At 37.1% G+C, this 24,669-nt stretch overlaps 1 protein-coding gene across 3 annotated transcripts in view; it reads left to right on the forward strand.

Annotated features, from left to right (window-relative positions):
• Positions 1 to 3,530: 3,530 nt before the first annotated feature.
• The window catches only part of SUPT3H (SPT3 homolog, SAGA and STAGA complex component), a 277,772-nt gene continuing 256,633 nt past the window's right edge, over positions 3,531 to 24,669 (forward strand). The window contains exons 1-3 of one of the 3 annotated variants that reach the window (XM_033005008.2): positions 3,699 to 4,055; positions 4,631 to 4,745; positions 14,033 to 14,127. In XM_033005008.2, the coding sequence (XP_032860899.1) occupies positions 14,033 to 14,127 (95 nt within the window). In that variant the 5' untranslated portion in view covers positions 3,699 to 4,055; positions 4,631 to 4,745. Of the gene's footprint in view, positions 3,658 to 3,698; positions 4,056 to 4,630; positions 4,746 to 14,032; positions 14,128 to 24,669 lie in introns of those variants that run through there. The other 2 variants (XM_033005009.2, XM_033005007.2) reach the window with 2 other exon arrangements.

A 24,669-nucleotide genomic window follows, 5' to 3' on the forward strand; every position in this document is an offset into this window, starting at 1 on the left:
CACGTTCTTTTATTTGGACCCCCTTTGCCAAAGAATTAAATAAAATTGAACACAGCAAACCTTTCTAATCCCTGCATTCCACACAGAGTGCTTTTATGGAAACTGAAAAAATTATTGGAGTAAATGAATGTGAAAAGGGAAATGGTACTGGGGAAATCTGAACAAGGGATCTGAAAAAACAGGATGGCCATGGATCAGCAAAGGGTAGAAACATTTGTGTAATTAAAGGAGAACATCATTTGTGGGTTATCTGAAAAGAATTGTCCGTGTTGGCATTTAGTTTGACTTGTTGGCAGGAGGAAAAGAAACCGCCCTGTACCACTGCATACGGTTCCTTATTAGTTGTGGCTTCTGCAGAGGCTCCGTCTCTTCTTTGGAGCATGGAGGATTTCTTTCATTACATAATCTGGATTTTTTTTAAAAATAGATTATTTTTTTTTTCTCTTGTGTGTGCAAATTCTCCTTGCACCAATGCTTCTATACTGAGGTTATTATGCCAAAGGAATGCAAGCATCTAGAGTAACAATGGTTCATTTTCCTTTAATGACTTTGTCGACAGGATGGAGACATTTTTGTGGTGTGATGAATTCACTTGGTCTCCCGTTGTGTTTTCTCCACATGGTTTGGAAACTGTCTCTCTCTCTTTCTCCGAGAATTGTGGCCATCCACTCCAGCAAGAGCTTCATTACTTTATATTCATTGTATTTAAATGACACCCCAGTGGTACTGACCTCCTGGGATGATTGATGTAAATTATATGCTATGTAGGGGAAAATAAAATCTTTTTCTGACTTTTTATGTTCTGCAGAGAAATAAAAAGTGAAAACAAATGACAGAGAAAATCAGGCCTATTCAAAGTGAAACTTTGTAAGCATTATGGTTTGAGCAGACTCCAGTTTGTAAAAGTGCTGAGACAGTTTATAATGACCTTACAATCTGAAAGGTGACCTGAAAAGGGAAAATAATTTTGTATGTGCCCTTTTTTGGTTCTGTATAATGCAGAACAAAAACTTGATCAGTTATTTTTCCTCTCTGTGAAGTTTAGTAAGAATTCAGATTTAAGTAGGGAGCAGCCACTACACTTTTACCAGCTACACAAAGGCAAAGTACAAGAAGGAACATTGTGTTCTTCTATCATCTTTCCTCCTGTCTTCTGGTAATTTTTTTTTATATTAAGATTTCAAAGCCAGCAGGTATCTGTTTTGTTCAATTATTCTGCCAGGAGTTATCACCTATAGAAGTGGCAACAGAGGGAATGTTCTTTCATCAACCCAGCTCATCACCTGGCAGCAACTTCAATCACCTCTGAACCGGTAACCTCTCACTGTGGGCAATAATGTTGCACAGCAACAAAATTTGTCAGAAAATGTTCTCTCAGTGCTTTTTCAGGCACCTCACCAAGTCACATTGCCTCTATCCTGGCTCCTGGAAGTTATGTAGTTCACACTGGACACATTTAACCACATTATCCCAGTAATTCACTTATTAAAATTACCATAAGGAACTGGTATAGTAATTTCTCTGCTTTCTATGTTTTCATATTAGTCTGTCCTACCAATTCTGATATACATAAAGATATGCATGGTACATATCACAGACAGGTCAGAAATATGTTGCCTTGCCTTCCTCAGTTTAATGTAAGGTTTTGGCAAATCACAGAACTTGGCTAAAAACTTGCGACGCCTCAAGGAAGACTGCAGTATCTCTCATAACCTGACAGAATGCTTTGATTTGCTCCTTTTGGCCAGGAAAACACTTATCAACATTTCTGCTTTGTCTGGGGTTGCCCAGGTGTCTTAAAATATATAAAAGGGAGGCACAGTTCAGGCCATCCTCCTCGCAGCAATAACTAGACTTTACTGTGCATGCAAGAATTAGCAGCGTGAGGCCTCTTATTCTCAAGGATATTATCTTAGCTGCTATGTTTTGCCCCGTTGCTGTCAGTACTTGGGCAGGTATTGGCCTAACTTTCATAACCATAAGCAACAGCAGAAGGGAGAGAGGCTGGCAGCACTCGGCAGCGAGCAGCAGAATCACCTTGTCTTTCTGAAGCTGATGTGGGAGGTGGGAATGGGAAGGAAACGACACGAGGGGACTGATAGGGTGTTTATACTAGGTAATATGAAGGATGGGAAGTGAATGGTAGCCAAGAAAAAAAAAAAAAAAAAGGGTAGCAGAAGAAAGCTAGGGGAAAAAGGCAGAAAATAAGATGACTTTCTAATAAGCTGGAATTCAGATGGCCCCTAGAGTGTTAACATCATTGCAGTGGTTGCCAGAGCTTCCTTGTTCCTCCTTTTCTTATCCGTCAAAAAAAGAGAAGTAGAATGCTAAGATGTAGGTAAAATTATGAAGTCTGTCAGTTTCTTAGAATGAATCCTAGTAGAAATAATATGGATCCTGTTCAATGTGCAGGCATGAATTTGAATTAAAGATGAACTGAGAAAGGCAAAGCAAAAGACAGACCATAACTCTGGAAGTTATACACCCTGCAAACCTTCCAGAAAAGCAAGCTTTTTGGTGTTGAAGAAAGCACTAACAGTTACTCCATTTACCTCTGTTGGTCACATTTATTAATTCCAGTTTGTACCACAGTACAAATCAGGCATTCTCCTAACAAACCTGCGTGTGTGCTTGCAGATGAGTGGAATGACCAAACTGAACTCACGGAAACCTACAATTAGGAGGTGTCAAAAAAAGAAAAGGTTGAAAGAAGAAAGGAAAGGTAGTTTAAATGCTCCAGCTTGCCTAGTCATGCCCTTCCCCATCAACCTGTTGAGCTGACAGGACACAGGAAGAGGAAAGCTGCCAGGAATCAGAGGGAAAACATAGGCCCTGCTTGATGGAAGGTATTTAACCACCCTGATGTGTTTTACCACCCCCGTACAGAATAGACTAATTCAGTCGAAAGAGACCTACAACAGCCATCTAGTCCAACTGCCTGACCAGTTCAGGGCTGAACAAAAGTTAAAGCGTTATCAAGGGCATTGTCCAAACACCTTTTCAACACTGACAGGGTCAGGGCATCGATCACCTCTCTAGGAAGCCTGTTCCAGCGTTTGATCACCTTCTCGGTGTAGAAATGCTTCCTAATGCCCAGTCTGAACCTCCCCTGGGGCAGCTTTGAACCATTAGTGGTACGGCTGAAGTCGTACAACTTGCTGTGTCGGGGTAACGATCCACTGGTACTTCCAAGGGTAAAAAAGTACACAAATAGCTATTTTACGCAGCGAGGGGAAGACGCGGTACTGTTCTCAAACACCTCTACAGGGCTGTAGCTGCAGCGACGAAGGTGCGTGCTGGTACCTGCGCCGCGGCCAGACACCTGTGTAAACGCACACAACCCGCCGCGCCGGGGGAATCCGGCCTCCTCTCCCCAAAACCCCGCACTCGGAGCGGCCCTGCGCCCTCCTACCGCCACCCTCCAGCAACGCCCGACGCCACGGTGGAAGCGGGGGCGGCCACGGCCTGCGGGGCCTTCCCCTCAGCCACCCGGCACGGCACCTGCGGGAGGCGGGCCGCTGGGCCGCGATCCCGAGGGAAGCGGCGGCGGGGAGGAAGCGGCGGCGAGCCCCGCCCCGGCCCGGCCCGGCTCCTCCTCTTGCCCTGGGCGGCGGCGGCCGCCACACAGCAGATGGAGGCGGCAGCGCGCCGCGGCCGGTGTGTGGCGGAACCGGCCCCTCCCCGGCGCGGGCGGCGCCATTTTGCGCCCCCCCCCCTCCGCCCTCCAAACCCTCTCACAGCCTTGTGCGCTTCAGCGCCGGGGTCGCGGCTGCTGCGGGGTGTGTGTGTGTGTATGGTGGTTGGGGAGCGAGAGGGAGAGCGAGGCCGCCGTTTTTCGCCCCCCACATTTCTTGCCCCGGTGTCAGGCAAGGCGTGGAGGGGAAGGGACGAGGTTCAGTTCCTGCCCCTCGCTTTCCCCTCTCGGATAGCCGCACACGGGGTGGGGGGAACTGGGCACCACCACGCCAGGCTGCTCCTACCCTCCTTCCTTCCTTCCTCCCCTGCACATCTCAGCCTTCTCATCCATCCATCCGTCCCCGGGGGTGAGCCTTTAAGTGAGTCACCAGCGAGGGCACGCATAGGCAATGTCGCTGCTACCTAACTTAGGAAGGCTGTTTTGTTTTTTTTTTTTTTTTGGGGGGGGGGGGGGGGCGGGCGAGGGGAGGGGGGCTTCAGAAAGAATAACATCGCGGGTTTCCCCGTCAGCGATACCTGCGAAGCGCTGCTTGGCGGGAGGGAGTGGGTGTGTGTGTGGGGGGTTTGCCTATGGGCGCGGGGGCTTCTGCTAACTCCCATCTCTGTTCGCCGTTTTGCGTTTCGTGGGTCGCGCTGGCCGGGTTGCGTGCGGCAGTTTGCGAAGCGTAACCGCCCTGGGAGGGGGGGGGAGTGGGGGGGGGGGCGGAGGGATGCGGCCGGGAGAAGCGGCTGCCCCGCGTACGGCGATCCGCGCCGGTAGCCCAGCCCAGCCCAGCCGGCTGGAAGCGGCCCTGCCTCCCAGCCGGGCAGGGATGCTGCCCGGTCCCCGGCTGCCAGCTCGCTCCCAGCCCGGCAGCCTTCGGAACCACGGCGATTTCGGGTGGAAGCGATAGACCCCGGCGGGTGTGTGTGTGTGTGTGTGTGTGTGTTGCAGGGAGCAGCTTTTCCCATGTTCCGCCTTTGCGGCGGTTTTCTCGTGGCCTGCGGTGTTGTTAGCACACGTTGGACCCTGCCCTGTTCGTTCTGTTGTCTTGCAACGAATCCTGAAGGTGTTTCTAGAACCCTTTTTTTATATATATATTTTTTTTAATTTTAGATTTAAAATTATGTGATGGTGGCCAGGGTTTGGCCTGCAGTATACCATGTACTGCTGGTTATTATTAATTTATTCTTGTCACTCTGATGCTGTGAAATGTCAGTAGTTTATAATTTTTCTCGGAAGGAAGTAGATTTTACTTATTTTGCACAAACAGGCATGGTGGTTTATTAATAGGAATGCAGTAATATTCCATATGGAAATTTTTAGCCCTCACAGAAATTACTGGTAAATGCTAAAAGCCTAGGAATAACAGCTAGTGTAGGAATAACAGCTAGTCTGGAAAAATACTTCTCTATATAGGCTTTAAGTGGTTTTGCCACTTACTAACTATATTTTTATATGTCTTATGTACAGATCAACTGTTTATAAGTTCCTAGAAATTATACAAATGAATGCTTTGCCATCTATGAATTCAAAGCACAATATACATGCAAAATATACTGTGTATGTGAAGGGGAGGTAAGAACCTGACGTTTCAGACAACCAAGTTTGCTCTATGGCAGTAGTATTAATGATTTATTGTGAGACATTTGATTTTCTAAGAGTGAATCTGTTTCAGGGTTTGTAGTGGTGTTGGTGATACGCTTAAATTTTCTTTTGGAGTCTTTGATCTAACTCCCACATCATTCTCTTTCTTGGTACAGGCCTCTCTCCCTTTGGCCTAACTTGGCAGGGTGCAGTGCACCCTCCCTTTCTCCCGTTTTGCATATCTTTATTCATTGTTGGCCAGATCCAAGTACCATGGAAGGCAGTGTCAGTCTTTCTGTTAACTTTGGTGGACTTTGCACAGGCTCATATTTGCGTGTTACTAATATTCAAATCAGATTTTATTTTATTTTGGTTCCTTTATGTCCTGTGTATTGTTGCAGTGTAGATGGGAACGCTGATGTTAACAGCAGCATTTCCAACTGTAACAGTATTTATTTATAGTTTTCTAAAAGCACCATCTCTGTGAGTTATGTGAAAATATCAAAATGTTAGTTTTTGTTTAGATAAATTCTTAGCTGTGATGATTCTGAAGAAAAGCTTGAGATCTAACCAGAATATGCTAAAAAGTTAGGAGGAAAAACTCAGTTGTGTCTCTGAGAGGTAATCTAGAAATCCTTTTATGCTTTATTGACATTTTACTCGTGATTTTCAAGTATATGTATTTGGAAACATTGCTTCAGGTGTAACAGTATTCAGTAGCCTTTAGATTATTTGCTAAGCGGCTGAGTGGCATAACCAACTGAATTACTCTCACGGGCTCAATTCTGAATAACAGAATGGAGCTGTCTGAAATTTGATTAGTCAATTAGTAACTTGTCAGCATAAGCAAGCTGTAATTTAGTAAGCTACAAGTGTTTTAAGAATTACTTACATATAATAGTCTAGAGCAACACTGAACATTGTTCATGTTGTTACTGCCATTCTGATGTGATGCCCTCAAGTGATGAGACCAGCTAGACAGTGTCTTTCGAGGTCATTATTGCAAGGGTGTTCTAAGGCACGAGGCCAAACCCAAGTAGTGTAATTATACCATAGGAACTAATTGAGTTGCTGTTCTTGTTGAAATTGTGAAATATCCAAATGTGTAGATACACAAAGTATGTAAAGAAAAGGAAACTAGCTCGGCCTGTGTTCTCATGGAACCAGGCAGTAGTGGCTCAGTTAAGAGCTTATCTGGAGCCGATCAGAAACCTGCATGTCAAAGGTACTGAAAATGATATTGATTAGATCTGTAATCTCTTTCAGGTAATTGGCATTTGTAGTGCTACATGTAAACATTATTAATTTGAAGTAATCTTAGTAAGTGTTCATTTGCAAGCTAATGCAGAATAAATTTCTACTTATAAATAATATTTGGCTTTTGTCTACCCTTGTGTTTTGCATACTTTTGAAGTACTGCATTTGATTATAATCAGACATTCAGACTCAACTGCAAAGTTTCTAGTTCACACAGCTTCTTAAACTGTCATAGAAGGAGTAACTAATGGTAGAAAGAGGCCAAGAGTCTGTATGAAAGAGGTGGTTTGATGCACCTACATATTTGCCTAACTCTTGCTAGCGTCCCTCAGATAAATCATAAGAATTATCAATACAGCCTTCCAGCCTTAAGTACTTTTACAAATCATGCTTAAGTAGTGAAGAAAAATGTAATTTCAAGTAAACAGGAATACATTTTAGCAGAAACCTATTGGACATCATCTGTGACCATGAGATCTCTGAAAGGGGTTAGTGTCCTGAATGTTACTGACTTACTGTTAGATCTACTTCATAAGAGCTGATTTTCATGGTTGAAATTTGTATTAAAGCTGTGGCTGTTTTTCCTGTTTTCCTTGTGTTAGGTGTTGTGCAGATAAGCAACAGTGGGGGTAGACATTTTCTGCTGTAGAGAATTTAGACTTATGATAGCAAGCAGTGATTTCAGAAAGACGAAGAACAGTTCAACAATAAGAATTGGAGAATATTCTTATAATCTCAGCTATGTATTTGCCTAATCATTCTTGATTAGGAATTTTTGATATGTACATTGATGCCCTAACTTGAGGGTAGCGATGGGGCAGTGATGATATGCCAGAATGTTCGTTAACGTAAGTGTGGAACTATATTATGAAATTATTTTAACTGCATTTCCAATCGTGAACTAAACACAGCTCAGGGTGATGTGAAAGGAGGAAGATCAATGTAGTCAGTGTGGTAGGTTGGGAGGATAATGCCTTCTGGAAAGGAGTTGAACAGATGAAGGCACGTGAAGGTCTAGAGAGAAATTATACCCAGGAAAGTATAGTTTAAAGCTAATGGTAAGAAGGGGTAAACTTGGTTGTATTTTACAGAGAATCCAACTGCATTAGAGAAACCTTAAATTTGGATGGAACTAAAGGTACGTGAGAGCCATGATGACTAATGGATTTGTTTGTTGGCAAATGAACAGTAAAGCATACTGGCAGAACTCACTTGACATCTGCATATTCATATAGGAATGTTTTACTTCAGAAAAAGCAAAATACTGAGTAAGTTATGGTTTGGTTTCTGCTCATCTTTGCATGATGGAGTCAAGTATGTAAGTTCCTAATGACTTGAAGCCATTTTTTATCACAAGACTTGCAAGCACACCTTATATTTGCTTCACTGAAAATTGTCATTGATTACTTCAGGAAGGTCATGGTGCTGAATTGTGTATCTATACAATTATTAAGTAATTGGAAGATTCAGAATACTACTAAAATAATGCATTTTGAAAAAAATAATTGCTAGTCCAAAGTTATGGTTACAGGAGTCAGATTCTGGAAGATATGGAAGCTTTGCTGTTACAGGTTGTCTGTTTTTTACCCCGTTTTGTTAAAGCTTTTTTAGGAAGGAAGAAGAAGGTCATTGGTACTTAATTTGAAGTGCCATTAACAGCCAAATGTGGCATGGAGTTCTGCAAAAAGTGCTGCATGTTCAGTTCAGATGGAGGTGGGCATATACATTAGATTCATATTCCTGGCTTTCTTGTTTAAAAATAATCACTTCTGGGGAAGGACAGATCTCTGATGAGACTTGAGTTAGAAACACTGAGAGAAGTGTTTGTAAACATCTCCAGATGTGGAGGCATACCTCTCATGTAAGATTATGCTGTATGTTTCTCAGTCTCAAATAAAATAGTCACATCTGTGTATTAATATTCTTTCAGTAGTCCAGATCATTCTGTGGTCTGTTTCAGAAGAGGCTTAAATAACTGCCATGTCTAACTCCTGGATGGACAAATAATAGCTTAAAATATGAGGACATGCAGAGTAATTTCAAGTAAAATACAGTGTTTGTTATGCAGAATAGAGTCAGAAGCTTATGCTTTAGTCTGTAGTTTGTTTGTGACTTTTCTTTCCCTGCAAAGTCAGTGAGAGAGAGTTGTGCTTGTTTTCTGCTTTCATTTAAGATCTTTGGTAAAATGAACGGACAAAGATACTTTCTTATGAGATGCAGAAATGACCACTAAGGATTGTTTTATCTCCAGGGATGTTGAATAGAACAGTTTTAAAGATAAAATCAGTAAGATGCAGTTTATTCTTTGGACCAAAACCTATGTCTACATGTATTTGAAAACTTGTTTTACTCTTTGTTATCAGACGTGTATGTTTTTTAACTAACTTCTAAATGGGAATGAATAACTGAGTTGCCTTATAAATGGAAGGGGGGAAATGATATTCAGTTGTATTTCTTGTATTCGTGTGGGCTTTCCAACCATGTTTTGTTCCAAGAAAGAGTGTCATGGTTAAAGATGGGATGCTTATTTGTTTGGGTGGTGAAAGCTGGGCTGTGCATTGACAGCTAGAAGATTAATATTTATTTCTGGTATTCACTTTAAAATAAAACTATCATAAGCATCTAGTTTATCAGGTAATAAATGGAAGCAGCAGAAGCAGATGTAATGTGTTATCCTTAGCATGAATAGCACATGCATTCCACTTTGTGATACTTTGTTAATTAGTTTAAAAAAATGAAAGAAAGCTGAGATTGCATCCCTAGCTTTGAACAATATGATTGTGTGCAGACCTGATGCAGATGTGTCACTGCCTGCCCACAGACTGCTTTTAATCCTGGATTTGGTCTGACTGTTCCTTGAAAGTTTGTGTCTTTGCCTTATCTGCTTGGCTTTTAAGTAGACGTGTTTATGGAATATGGAAGTTATTCATCTTATTGCTTATAAGTAAAGCCGTTTCTTAATTGTTACACAAGAAGCTGATTTTTTTTTTTTACCTGAACAGGTTAGAGGGTGATAAAGGAGTTTCATTATACACTTTGAGTAACTCGTGTTTTAACATCTAAGTCATCCATGCATTGTGCTTATCTGAGATCCTGTAGAGTGTTTGTAGTTCCAGCCTGCTCGAGCAGCTCAGGAGAATTTAAGGACTTAATGAGTAGTATTATGGGTTATTGTGGGGTTTTTTTAAACTTTTTTTTTTATTTTTTTATTTTTTTTTTAATAATTTTTAGCACTTAGGCACTCTTGCATGTGTTCAGCAGGGCTTACAGCTGTGTTTCTGTTTTTTAAAAGAAGTGTACTAACAGAAATCTGTATTTCCTGTAGTTAATTAAGTTCTTAACATCTCCAGTCCTAGAAGACTGTTATCTTATACTCTTTTGTCTGCTGGTGAAGCCATGCATGCAGTAAAACACTCAGTGGTAACAGACTAGTTAATCTAATTACTCTGAAATAGAGGGTATGAAAACAAAAGCATTAATTTTAATTTTGTGTTAATTCATAGTCATCTTGGCTTTTATTTCCTTACTGTTTTGTTTGGGTTTATATAAATGAAAATATGTCAGTCTTTAAATTTTTGCATGGTTTCAGGTTATATGCAAAATGTATTTATGAAAGGCAAGAAAAGAGGACTAATGCAGTAACCACAGTAGATGTATGTTTGATGAATTAAGTCATCATAATAGTAAATTCTACACTACTGTGTTATTTAATGTAGAAATTTATGCAGGGACACTACATTTTTTTTTTTTTTTGGTAACTCTGCACTTTTTTTAGCCTATAACAGAGACATCATGTAAAATCTGTGAGAATCTACTTTAGTTTTAAACTGACCCAGTTTAGACTTAGGTCTTTTTTTTTTGTGTGTGTGTAGAGTGAAATCTGTGGTAATACTAACGTTTGCTCTTCCCAACGGAGGTTAGATCACCTATTGAACAGATGTATTGGAGGACTGTTCTGCAGTGACTGTTTGGATGTACCTTTCTCTTAGATCCTCCCATGACATCTTGTTAACGGTGGCTGGTGAACGTATTTGAGTAGTATTTCAAAAGACAGAGTTGTTAACTGTGTGTGTGTATGTATATTTTAAAACTGCAATGTCCCAAATTTTAAAACTGTATGTCCCAAATGATATGAAATAGCTTGGAGATGTGACGCTCTACAGTTATGGGCTAAATGTATAGCCTGTATATTAAATTCAAGTTTTAGGAGCAGTAGAATTTCAATTCTTACATGTGTCTCAACTGGATCTTGAATGAATAGATGGGTTATACAGATCTCTTATTGATTGTACAAACATCAGTGTGAGTTAGTAGTGCTTGGTAATTTCAGAGTGGATATATGAAGGATGACTATGAAATGGAAATTTACCCATGTATCTTACCTCGGTGAGACGGATGGGCCTAAACTTGATGAGAAATTAGGATTTGTTACCCTCAACTGAGAACTTTTCTGCTGATTCATATGGAACAAGTGTTGTTTTCTGTTGTGACTCTTTAACATTAAAGACACAGATATTACAGTAGATGCTTTTAAATATTTATATTAATGATTATATATAATTTTTAATGTATATTTTATTATATATTTGATTCCAATATTTTACTTATGGGAAAAGAATTTGTAAAAGCTGGACCTGTGTGGACAGGAACTCGTAATTACTAGTCCAAGTAGTGTAAATCAGAAGTTATCTTCTCCTTGTTAGAGGTCATGATTAAAATACAGCATGTTGAAATAATCTGTGACCTAATCTGAACATCTGAATTAATTTTGTAGAATATGGCAAACAGCTGCGTTTCAGTTCAGAGCTAAAACAAGAACAGTATATTGACCCATTGAAGGTTACAGTAGGTTTTTCAGTTCCATGTTAGCTGTACTTATTGAAGAAAATTGATTTGAGAGTGCTTCTGCTTTTGAATTTATTTTTTTTTTTTAATGTCCGGAAGAGAGGAAATGGAACATATGGACAATGGGACTTTGATGTGTAAAGAAGTTAATTATCTAAGCCATCAAACAAAACGTGGGCTGTGGAAGTAATTATTGTAAAGGGTCTGACAAAGCCTGACAAGCTGTTGTTATTTTATGTCAAGAAAATGCTGTACACCTGCTTGATTTGAAAGTTAAATCATTTGGTTGCAATAGGAAGACCAAGTTTTTAGTGTAGTAGCTGATAAGCTTTCAGCTCTCAAACCTATTGGTACTTATACAGATGTTCAGCCCTGCAAGTTTTTTTAATTAAACTGTTCTTGTCCACTTAGAGGGCAGGAACCTTAAATGTATCTACTCCAAAATAGAACATGCATGAATCACAAATATTACACTGTGAGGAGGCAACTGTGGAATTGTGTCTCATGTTTGTTTGTTTGTTGTTTTTTTTTTTTTTTTTTTTTTTTAATTTTGGGAGAATGCTTCATAAGTTAGTGGAACAGAACCTCATGGATAAAGCAAAATGTCTGTCATGGATGTTCAAAGAGAATAGCCATATGCTTTAAATGAAATGGTTAGTTTAAAAAACCCCCAATAACTTAAAAATACCTTAAGTCTTTGTGTGTTACTCAGTTTTTAAACTTTAAGGCATGTATGATTGGTATGTTTCAGGATTTTTTTCTATGGCTGTTTTAGAAAGAATTAACTGAGGTGTTCCCCTAACTACTTTCTCTAGGGTCTGGGTAAAATATAAAATTTACAGTGTATTAATTTATATTTAAGAATATTGGTAATGTGTTCTTGGATATAAATACAGCTCCTAAAATGAATCATAATCAATCCCAATCAAATAATGAACAGTAAAACATGCATAAATTTTCCAGTCCTTGAGCTGTTCCTGGTACCATTGCAGCTTTCCCTTCACATCCTTCCGTGTGTACACAGAGCTTTCCTAGAAATATGCTGTCACCTTCCTTCATGTTATAGATGTTTTTTTCCTTTTTATTTTGTTTTGCTTTTAAACTCACTAATTTGACTGTTTAGATTATATGACTCTGGTAACTGTTGGTTATGGCAGTATCCTGCCAACACTTAAACCTGGTGTGTAACTACTTATGATTAAAATCAGACTTTAGTGGGAGTAAGCTTGTGATTAAAGTTACACATGTGCCTAAGTGCTTGCAGGGTGGGGACTTAAATTAGAATCTGCTTGAAGATGAGCAGAAGTCTGTGAAAATCTACTTGAAAGCATTAATAAAAAAAAAGTAAACTTAAATCTAAATGCATAAATTTATTAATTTTGTTGTTCATCCATATGCTGTTATTTCATTAGCCTTTCAAAGCACTAATTCTTTTTGAAGGCATCTTACGCTTTATATTTAGAGTATTACAAGTTTTCTTAAGTCGAAGCGTAATATTTGTGATTGATTGCAATGCTTTTAATAGTGTGTAATGTAAATCTGGTTAGGTACTTTTTGATGGGTTTTTTAGGAAAGAAACCTATCTTAACTTTAAAATTTAAAGTGGAGAAAGGTAGGATCTCTTAGAGGTCTTAAAGCAAAGCAAACTATATTAACATATGGTTTTCATTGTCATTACTACTTCTACTACTAATAGTACAAGAAATGTACAACTCAGCTGTTACTAATGTGCTGCAATCTAGAAGAAGAAGAAATGTAGTGGGAATATAATCTGTTTATAGGGAGATTTACATAGTGTGTGCAGTTCTTTGTTAAAAAAATTATTGAAGGGAAAAATGAAACTCCCTCTTACATATTTATGGAATCATCCATAATTAGATTACTTTTAATTTTTCAGTCTTTTAGTAAACTATTTTTAAAAATGAAATAGTTTAGGCAAATTAGATGCCTTAATAATTAAAGAGGAAAATGTACATGCGTTAATTACTTCATAGAATAAGAGTAGAATTGTCCCGTGTTTGGTTTGGAGATTTTTAATGAGAAATTTGTGTAGAAAAGCTGTAAAATATTTTGTATAAAGATAGTACCTTCATTCATATAAGTATTATGATGATGTTCAGGTCCCACTTTCTAATGCATTTCTGTTTTAACGACTTAAGCAGTATGTGTATGCAAAGCTGGTGTTTTAGAAGGGAAGCCTGTAAACTCTGTGCTCATCAGATTTTATCTGGCTTTTTCTGAGATTCTATTTTACTCTTCTTAGTCTCAGTGGAGATGGTATGGATGTGATTTAGTAGTGCCTAGGATCCGGCAGGAATAGAAGAGGATGTTTTGGGTAGCAAGATACTGGTGCCTGTGAATACCATGTATTCCAGAATAGTGGTATTTTTGTCTTGACACTTTTCCATTGGTGCTCCTAGGGTAAATCTGACTGGTATTTTAAAAAATAGTGCATGTTTCCCATACTTTGATTACAGTAAACATCAATTCTCCTATGTTTTCTACAGTGTCTCAGGTTTCTTTCTGCATGCAGAGCTTTTACATTCAAGTCAACCCCAAATAGCTTTTCTTCCCTTTTGAATATCTAGTGTGAAACATACATGTGCTCTCTTTAAAATAAGATATAAGTAAAGTGTTGTAAGTGCTGTTATTTCTTTGTTTACTCAGATGAGCAGCACTGTGGCTAGCCCAATGTCAACGGTTGCCTCTTCAAGCAGTGGAAGAAAATCAACAAGCTTTACACCTGAATTGCAAAGTATGATGTAAGTAATCAGTCAAAATATCTTGTAATATCTGCATTTGGTATGCGTTTTTTAGCTGGCTCTATTCTTAGAATGTGTGTATAGGGGTGATGGAGGAAAGAAGTGCAGGTGTTAGTGACAGAACTGTTAGCATTTTACTTCTGATTTGTAAAACATTCAGAGGTGACTTGGATGAATAAAAAACACATCCTGTATTGAAAGGTAAGAAAATCTTGCGGAGTAAAGAAATGCATTTTTAATATTACTTTTACAAGTCTTTAGAGACCTATATTTCTCAGTCCTTCATCAAAGAAAGCTAATCTTTCTGTTGTCATATATACTTATTTAAATTCATATTTTGTATTCACATCTTTCAGTGCTAATACACAGAGGTAGACTGCTGAGATCATAATACTGGTGATGAAATTAATATATGGAACACTTGTAAATAATTGTGTTTTGGCAGATAGGTATTAAAGTTGTTAAAAAGTTATTTGTTGTTGTAATTTAACAGTGGATTCTTAGAAACCTAGTTCCAAGCTGTGTTGTTACATGATTTTGTAGTTTACAACTTCTGAAATGTTGCATGTTATTAAAACAGGTGGGTTTTGTCAGTCTTAAAGATACTTGCATAATCAGAAGGATTCCTTCTGCAGAAGTCTTTATCTTGACTGGTAACCTACTATACTGGTCTGACTGCAAGTCTTTCATCTTGTAGAAATGCAACACATTCATCAAAAAGTTTGACCTGCCACTACACAGCATTTTTTTCCCCATTCTATGTGTATCCAAGACACTATACTGTCAGGATGGGGGTGAGGGGGAGGTGATGAGCTTGTTTCTATGTGGATTTGTGCTCCTGATTTATCAAACACTTTAAAGAATATTTCAACCTGGAGCTAAAAGAAATCTAACCTCTAAGACTGCAGAGAGAATGAGCCAGGCTATAGTGGCTCATGTCTAAATCATACATTTTAAAAAAAATACATGATTGTGAACGTTACTTATGGACTGGGGGGAGAGGATGCACATTTGCCAGTTGCTGAGGTCAGCTGCACATAAAAGGGAGCTTTGCTTTATGAAATCTTACAAAAGTATCTTAAAGGATTTTTCTCTGTATTTGTCAGAGTTGAAAATGAAATGGAGAAAGCTAGTCCCAGAGTATTGAGACATAAATCCATGGTTTCAAAAGATAGTGGCAGTCATTGGCTCCTTTCACTAAAGTCTTGACTCTGGAAGACTGTCCAGGATGTTTTTTAAGATAGGATGAGGTAAAGAAGATGGACTTAACTGGGATAATTTCGGGCTACTGATCTTTACTTTGTAAAGATAATTGAAAACACTTAATATTTTAAAGCTTTTTTTTTAATGTGTTGCTTCTTTTTTTTTTTTTTTTTAATTAATTTTTAACCAACTATATATAAATCAAAAAAGTCACAGCATTCACCTTCTGACCCATAGATTGATAACTACATTTTAATGACAGGGAAATTTTATTTATTAAAATGATGGATGTGTCGTGAATGTTACCACGATACTATCCTTTTGATCATTTTACTACAAATCATTACTCATTGAGTATCTATTAGTTTGTTTGCATGTGGCTTTCAATATATTACCTTGTGTGAGTTAAAATTTTTGCGTAGTCTTAAATGTTCCATTCACCTCCTTCCCCTTTCCATTGTGTTAGAACTGAAGATTAGGATAGAAAGAATGTTTTATTTTTATTTATATTTTTACAAATACATATAAATATGTATAAATGTTTTTTTTTCTGCCAGTTGTCTTCCATAACCATAAAGAAGTTAAAGTATTTCAAGCCTCCACAGATAATAATTATTTATCTGCATAAAAACTGCATTTGGCTTTTTAACGTAATGGAAATATTTAACATTTTATTATTGCTGTACCACATTAGATATGCTCTTTGTTTTTACTACTTTTGTACTTGTGAAGGAGTTCATTTAGAAGCAAAAAGGTGTTTTAGGTCACTTCAGGCTACATTTGAACTGCCTTTTTTTTTCCATTTCATCTTGGTTAGTTATGGACATGACAATGTTATGTAAGAGGTAAATCTCCATGTTGCGTGCCAAGTCCTCCACCTTCCCTGCTCTCACACAGTCATTGGGTTCCTAGCAGTCTGGTCTGGCTCCTTACTGCTACTTTTAGGAGATAGAGGATTTTACACAGATTAGATGGTGGTGAGAATAATGCTGTCTTGCTTGTTCTGTCACGTGTCGTAGATTCACCTTCACTGTCATATTATTTCTACATAATTTCTACAGAGTTCCCAGTCCAAAAGTAGAAGATGGAATTTGTTTTCAGTTAAATGTCCTTAAGAGACTACTAGATTGTTGTTAAGTGGAGCATGGGATACATTCCACTGGAGTATTTTTCAGTATAATATAAATGAGATAATGAACTTTTTCCTGTGCATTGAATCTTCTAAAGTAGATAAGTACTTTGTTACAAACTAAGTGGTTTGCTGTACTGAGTTCTTTTCAAATAGAAAAATAGTAGTTCTCTCCTTCAAGAGAATTCTGTTCAGTTGTTGTTCACATCTATTATAGTCATCTACACTGGAAATTATGAATGTTGTTCTTGGTGGAGAAAATAAGTAACTGTTCAAAAAAACAAAAGAGCAGCCGTGAAATTTGGAGTCAAAGAAGCCTGTGCATCAATTTGGATCAGTATCTGGGGAGCCTGCGTTTTATTTAATTGTGGGCTTCCTGATAAAAGTATTTTGAAACTTCCCTCCCCGCCAGTATACACATGATTCTGTCAGAATGTAGAAGTTATTGTTGGCCATACAAATGGAAGAAATAGACATTTTCCTCTTACTTCAGAACTGGTGCAGTTATACTTTGAAAGCTATGCAAACAGATCTTCTGTGCTTTAGAGTTACAGTTTTCACAGTTTCATTAAACTAGTAGGATCTGAAGAAATTCCTTGAATGTAATGAGCACACTGAAAGTTATATTTTTATTATTTGCTGGAAGAAAAGTTGCCTTTTGAAATGATAAAGTGCCAGGGATGAACCATGTGGAGAAAAAGTGACAGCTGTTTCTTTTGGCCAGGACTGCAAAATGAAGTTACCCCTTTAAAAGAACTTTCCAGGCTGACAGAAGCTGACATTTTTTATAAACTACAGAATTTGGGAAGTTACAGATTCTCCCATTTAGGAAATTTATAACAGATCTATGCTGACATCTTAAGATCTTGGGAAGTAGTAAAGGCTGGATCATTACAGTGCAAAAAAAAAAGTAACAACTTTCTTAAAGAAAAGAAAATAGAGACTATCTCTTCATAATTTGTTATTGTGAAGTTGTGTAGGATCACCTGTTTCGTATGGATTGTCAATGATATGGAGTAATATGAAGAGTAACTTCAACTTGTCCCGCCTTTCCCAACAGAAAACTGTGTGCAGCAAGAAGATGAATTTGTGAGAAATAAATCATATAGGGACATTGGGTGCGAATCCAGAATGGCATTTGGTAGTTTGTGCTGATGTTAAAAAATGGGCTGCTGGATTTTAGGGACTCATTGTCTTTTTGAAGTAGAATGTCAAATCTTGTTATAACCCAGTAGTGAGATCTGGAAGTCTGTGGATAACAGTGCCTCACAATCTGAAGGTGGTATCTTTGGTTAGTTTATAATTTGCAGCACTTAAGTGTTGAGTCACGGTTTGATTCCCCAGAATGCTTAAATTTAAGTGTAGTGTTAAGCTTGTTAGTAATCCAGTTTAAGGTGAGGAGGTTATTCATATGCTATGTCTGTTACACATGCTACACCTATTTTTGAACCACAGCATTGGGTAATGAGCTGAATTCTTTTGTAGAGTTGTATTGTTATCATAAGGTCACAAATATTTTTCTGAGTTATTTGAGAAGACAGGAAATGTATAGGAGTCTTGACATGAAATCATAAAATACTGCAGAAAAGCTGTCTTAAAATGTGTAAAAATTTTCCATAGTATAGAAATGTATATATATATATATTACTAATAAAATGGTTCTGTTATTCCATTAAGAATATTTAAAATATTTATTTGGATTTGAAGAAATTTTTGTTTGTCAGAAAAAAAAATCTGTTCTGTATGATGTCTAGTGCCTGTGTAAATAGTATTAAGTATAATTGGTGATAGTACTTAATATGCTGATTGCCTTAAGAGGAATACAGAGTTAAATAAAAGCATCAGACTGTTAGAAATCACCCAAACGTGTCAATTTACAGTGCACTACATTTTACCTGGATATGTTTGGCTTTTAATTGTTAAGACCTCAGAATTATTTGATACTTATCTTATAATTATTTAAAAGAGCATAATGCTATGTAGATTTTGCTTTGAGTCCCACGCTTTTATTTGCATTTGGATATTTTATTATGTTACCATAGAACTTACAGCAGTAGGTGTTAATAATTTGAAAAAAGCTTTCAGCACATCTAGTGCATTTCTCTGAGGTTTGTTTTACATAGCTTCATTTGGCTGATCTACAACCTATTTCCAAACTAACTGCTAACTTAGGTCAGTTGCACTTAAATTATAGTTCTGCCCAGTAGATACACAACCATGATGATTTCACAGTAGCCATTAAAATTCATAATTAGGTTGAGATCATCTATTTTGTAATGTAAGCACTACTTATAGAGCAAATTTCTGGAGACTGTGATGTTCTAAAAACTTGTGTTGAACAATTTGCAGATGAAAAGGGAGTTCTTTTCCCTTCAGTGAAATATCTTGATTTTTCTAATCTATTTTATCTATTTACAAAAGTACTAATTACCAAGATCTGAAGTTAATTGCGAAGTTGTTTTTATTAATTAATTGTGTTTTTTTTTTTTTCCCCTGAAAATTCATACAGAGGGAACAGAGGCCCTATGCAAGATTAGTTTAAGTTATCAACAGAATGATTATAAAAATCATATGTGTAAAATTTTCCAGTGGCAACTATATATTAAAAAATAATATGAATCAAACACTTCAGTTTCCTACACTCTACAACTTGATCCTTCAGGTGACCCAGTGTTTAGCTTTGCATGCTTCAGTCATTTTGACAGCTAAACATTTGTAGAGATTATGTAAGGATTTGGCTCCAAGTTGATGGTAAATCTTTGAATTATATTGTATAAAACAGTAGTTAGTTAAAGTTCTGTATCGAAGAGCGTGATTTTTGTCTATTGCATTTTTTGTGCCTCAACGTGCAGCTTTGTTGATAGGGGTAGGCCATATTACCACACTAATACAAGCTGGTTGAAAATGATCTTAGCTTTAATTCAGAGAAGACTATGAATATGTGAGGAACTGATTTATTTTCGTTGTTCCTATGTCTGAAACCCATAGCTTGAAGACCATCAGTGTGGATGCATGAATGGGCCATGTGAAGCCTTCCTGAAGTTACTGAAATTCATCTGATGGGCAGAGAAGTAGCTGTGAGGATGTAGTTGTAGGAAGAAAACCTTAAATATCTGCTTAAACTGGATGCTTTTCTGATACCAAAATTTTGTAAAAACACATAGTTTAAGTAAATAGGTGGCCATATTTATCTTTCAAGACTGTGACAACATGAATCATCAGCTTGATAATACATTACTGAAACTGAATCAAGAGGCTGAACTATATTTAGCCATAATGCCCGGATTGTGTCTGGTAACATTCTGACTTAAGTGCATTAACAGCTGCATTTTTATCTCCCCTTTGTATGTGACTTCAGTATATATAATATAAATTAAGCCTAGTTTCTTAATTACCTCTTAAGGCAGGCTTCATACCAAAATCAAAATTTGATGTTAAAAGGTTATAAAGATAAATTTAATGATGGAGGTAGCAGAGAAAGCAACATATTTGTTGTGTTTACATAAGGCTTTCTGGTTATTCATTTTATTTGCTGTAGTTAGTATTAAAATAATAGTATCTATTGATATAATATCAAATTTAGTATTGCTTGTTTCTTTCCAGAAATTGATTGTTTCTTTCCAGACAATGAACGTTGTTTCAGTTATTTCAAATGCAGTTCTTACTTCAACTTTCTCCAGCTTGTAGCTTATACTCGTCTCTAATATACTCCAATGTTGTGTTAGTGTGCAATAGAGATCTCAATAAAATCTTCGTATTCCCTTTTTATTTACAAATACATTATTTATAATCTATTTTTTAAATTTTTAACATGTAACAAGTTATGGGAGAGACTTGGTAAGAATTGGGGCTAGTTCTTAAACCTTTATTTCATTAAGAGTCCTTGGATGTGTCTGCCCAACTCGGGATATTTGTAATACCTGTTACTAAAGTATTTGAATGCTTTCTCAGCGTTCATAATTTTTCTCCTTTGCTACTGAATTTTTTATGGACTGGTGTGTATGTCCATTTTGTGTCACTGTTCATCTGTCTATCGCAAGAATCAAGTAAGGAAAAACTAAGCTAAGGACTTCAGTTTTGTTAACAGAGTGGTTGTTTTATTCTGTTGAATTAACATGTCTCATTAAAATAAAGATTACATGTCATCTGTAACCAATCTACTGACAGTTCTATTGGTTCAGTGTCTCTCCTGCAAACAGTGGTGGAATAAGCAATTAATACTGAGCACAGGTATGCTGAATGTAAGACAAGAACTTTGGTAATTAAGAAGAACCCAAAGTTGGAGCGTTCAGTTCAGGAAAGTGATGAAGAATCATTTCAGAGATCAAATTCCTGTCTGAATACTTTCAGTGTCTAAAAAACCTCAGAGAAGTTATTTCCTAAATTTAATGAAGGCTATATCAGGTGAAGAAGTCATGATTCAGTCATGTTTTTCTATATATACATACGTATATGCTTGGAGATACATTTATAGCTATAAAGATAGTGAATGCTATAGCTAACTAGCAACATCTTAAACATTTTGATGTAGAAGGGTGTGGATAGGCAGTACATTGGAATTAAGAGTAACTTACATTCCATTTTTTTTTTTTTTTAAGTTTCTTTTTCAGATGCTTATAACTCTTTAAGGTAATTCTGGTGACAAAATATTTCTTTCAGTAGTTTATGCTAGAAGGCAAATTTGAACAAGTTTTTGTTTCAGATCAGAGTTATCAGAGCATGGAAAAAACACTTGTATTTGCTTATGTTCTTTTTATAAATGCCTACTGCAGTAGTTGAAAAAGAGTTAGAAACTTGTTTTGACTTTGTGGATCTGTGCAATTACTGTTAGTGGAGAACTTGCAGTGCTCTAAGGAAAACTCAAAACTATATTTATGTTCTTGCCCTTGTCAATTTTTAGCTTATAAACATCACAATTACAGGTATTCAGAAGCAATAGAAGATACAAAGCTCATATTCTCTATCTTTTTTTTTTTTTTTTTTTTTTTTTTTTCTCTCTTACCATTTGTTAAAACCGACTAATAAAGAGTAAAAACTAACATAAAGTACCTTAAGAAATTTGTAAAGCTGAGAGCTAGTGACTGCCAGTTCTGCTGGGACATAGTGTGTATTTCATTGTACTCCAGAAAAACAGGGGGAAAGTGAGTTAGGCTTTGTGTCTGTATTGCTAGTGTTATTTCATCTTATTAAGGTTAATCTGGTATTTTTGATCTTTCTGATGCTACTGACTGGTGCACAAATTGCCCATGGGAAAGAGAGAGAAAATGTGTGTGTGTGTGTGTGTGTGTATGCAGAGTGTAGGAAACTAGAACAAATGGAAGACTTCCGTGGTGAGGTTAATGCAATTATATGTCTTCTGCTCTTTTCTACTTCCCTTTTTACTTCTGCATCAAAATACTTCTGGGAATGTAAAATGGAACATGATGGAGAATAACATCTGTGTTGGTGAACATGAAGGCTTTCCATTAGAGTATTCTTTCAGTAATAATTTCTTAAACACTGGGACTTCGCTGTGTAGCAGAACCAACTTTCATGATTGTTCCTATTGTAATATTTTCAGTAATATTTGCCAATTCAACTGGCTAGTAGAGTTCAGTTCTAGACCTCTGGTATTGCATGGAGTGTCTAGGTTGCACATACTTTTAGGCTCACAGACACTGCATGGTATTTTTCTTTTCCTATGTACAATGTGATCTTATAAAATCTACTCTTACTGTCCGTTGCAACCATGTCATTCAAATAAATTATTTTTAGGTGTTCTACTTATTTGGGATTTCTCATCCATTCTGAGATAACAACTTCTTAAGGAATAACATTCTACATTTTTGAATGTGAAATTAAATTATCAGAAGTATGATCCCTGAACTCTTCTCTTACTGATGAATTTGGATAGCCCCTGCTGACTTGAGTTGGATTACAATTTGTTCAGCTCTAAATGTCCTGGAAGATCTCACTGATTTCTTCTAGTATTGGATGTTAAATTTATTTTCAAATCCAGAAATTCAAATTCTGTTTGATATAATAGTGCTTATGTATGCTAAAATAGTGTGTTCTTATCAGTAAGTTTAGGGAACTTGTTGCTCATTGCTGATGAAATGCACACCGCATATAACATTAAAGAAATGCTGTGATTCATATAGCTGTGCTTTGCCAGATTGGCTTGTGTTTGTGTGTGAATCCAGTTTTGAATATCAGAATAATTGTAATCTAAGTAGTTTGAGTCATTCAGATTACATGCTAACTAAAAAAAAAAAATACACAATATGCATTTTGTGCTGTTTGCAAGACAATTTACTGTTGAATATTTTACCTGAAGTGTTTTATTATATGATTTAATAAGATAACTTTTAAAATACATACCCTTTCTGCTTTCTAGCTTTTGTCCAAAATCTTTGTCATTCTAGTAGCTGCTAGTCAGACAGCTACTTGGTTATTGATAAACATCTATTTTTGTTATCCTGGTCTTCAAAACACAAGTGGGGTTTTTACATCTCTTTGTGACAATGGATTTTGTTGCTGCTAAGTCCAGCTTGCAGTTGTTGAACTGTGGCCTTGATTATTTTTGTTGTTTTATGATTTTTTTTCTATTATACCCAAATGTATAAGCTTGACTCGCCCTTGTGAGGTAGACACAAGCATAAATACAAGAGCTGCCATTCCCCTCATGCCATGTCCAGTGCTTCCCCAGGAAGGAGAGGTTTTGGAGTGTTAGCTTTCATATGGCTTAGGTTTTTTGGAATGCAAAGCACACGCAGACCCTGATTCTACTTGAAACAAGTAAGTGATTATAGTGACTAGGAAGTTATGCTGAATAGACAGTCTAGATAATTGCTTTTAATAAAATGGTCCAGAATTTATCTAGCATGCAACACACAATGAGCGTGTGCTTGAGCTGAATATTAATAATTGTCTTAGTCTATGATGAGGTATGGTAGTACTCACAGAACCTTATTATGACTGTTACCTTATGGCTTCAGTTGTTTTTATGCTCATCCCTCTTTCCTTTGAAGTTGATCAGTAAAATCATCTGACTTTGGCTAGTTCATTTGGAATGATAGTGGAAGAAAACAGCAGTAATGACCTGGCTGAGGGAGCGCTTTGGTTAACCAAACTGTAATTTGGGATTGTAAAGAATTTCTTTATTCTGTCCCATGCTTGTTTACCATTTTTGAACCCAGAATTGTGCTGAGATTGCATTGTTCAAAAATAACCAGTTTAGCCTACTGAGCTGAAATCCTTCTCTGCAAACATACATAGAAAACAGGTTTTTTCCCTCCCTTTAGTAGAGAGACAACGGAAGGGCAGTGGCAGCAGATACGGTACTTGTTCATCAGATTGTGTATTGCTGCTTTTGTCTACCTTATTAAATACATCAAGCAAGAGTGGATTGAGAGAAAACTAGGAGGAGAACTAAGTTTTCCTTTTATAGGTAGGACAGAGTACAGGAAGGACATTCATTAGAGAGAAAAATTACTACAGATCATTCTACTGCCTATGTGCTGTGTTATTTTTAAGCTTTTAAAGGCAGAATCTCTTCTGTGTACAGTGCTTAGTGCAACAGGATTTTGCTGAGGAGGCCTGATAGGGTTTGCAGAGCTGGTAATAAAAGATGCAAGAGCTGAAAATGGAGTGAGTTTTAAAAAAGCTATTTGAAAATTCATTCTTTCAGGCTACCACATTTCTGTACTGCATTTTAAAGTGTAGTTATTTTAGACCTCCCTTTTGTAATACTGCAGTTTCAGTTTACCTTTTGGTAGCAGAGTTCACTTGAAAGACAGCTTGAACTTTGTCCTTATTAGTGTCAAACATCATGTCTGAAATACACTAGTTTTATCTCTTGCTTTTCTATTTTTTTTTTTGTTTTGTTTTGTTTTGGTTTGGTTTGGTTTTGAGTATGCTGTCCCTACTTACGAAAGGGGCAAAAGGTGGTGGAGAATCTTGATTAATATATGGAGTAATACCCGGGCAGCCTTTTATATAGAGCAAGTATTTACAGACTTATGAAGGAACATTCCTGTAACCAATTTCAAAATTACATTCATACTCGGAAAGCTTGCAAAAGAAACACATGAAGGATGTTTTTTTGAGGAAAGACTGGAGAGATTAATCTGGATAACAGTTTTTACTATAAACAAAATTGACTGAAGTTTAGCATTAGTCTGGGTTATGTGTATCTTGTATTTCTGCTCTACTAGTACTGTATTCTTCTC

Source organism: Tyto alba, unplaced genomic scaffold (genome assembly GCF_018691265.1).
Source record: "Tyto alba isolate M040663 unplaced genomic scaffold, T.alba_DEE_v4.0 Super-Scaffold_40, whole genome shotgun sequence".
In the NCBI taxonomy this organism is placed as follows: domain Eukaryota; kingdom Metazoa; phylum Chordata; class Aves; order Strigiformes; family Tytonidae; genus Tyto; species Tyto alba.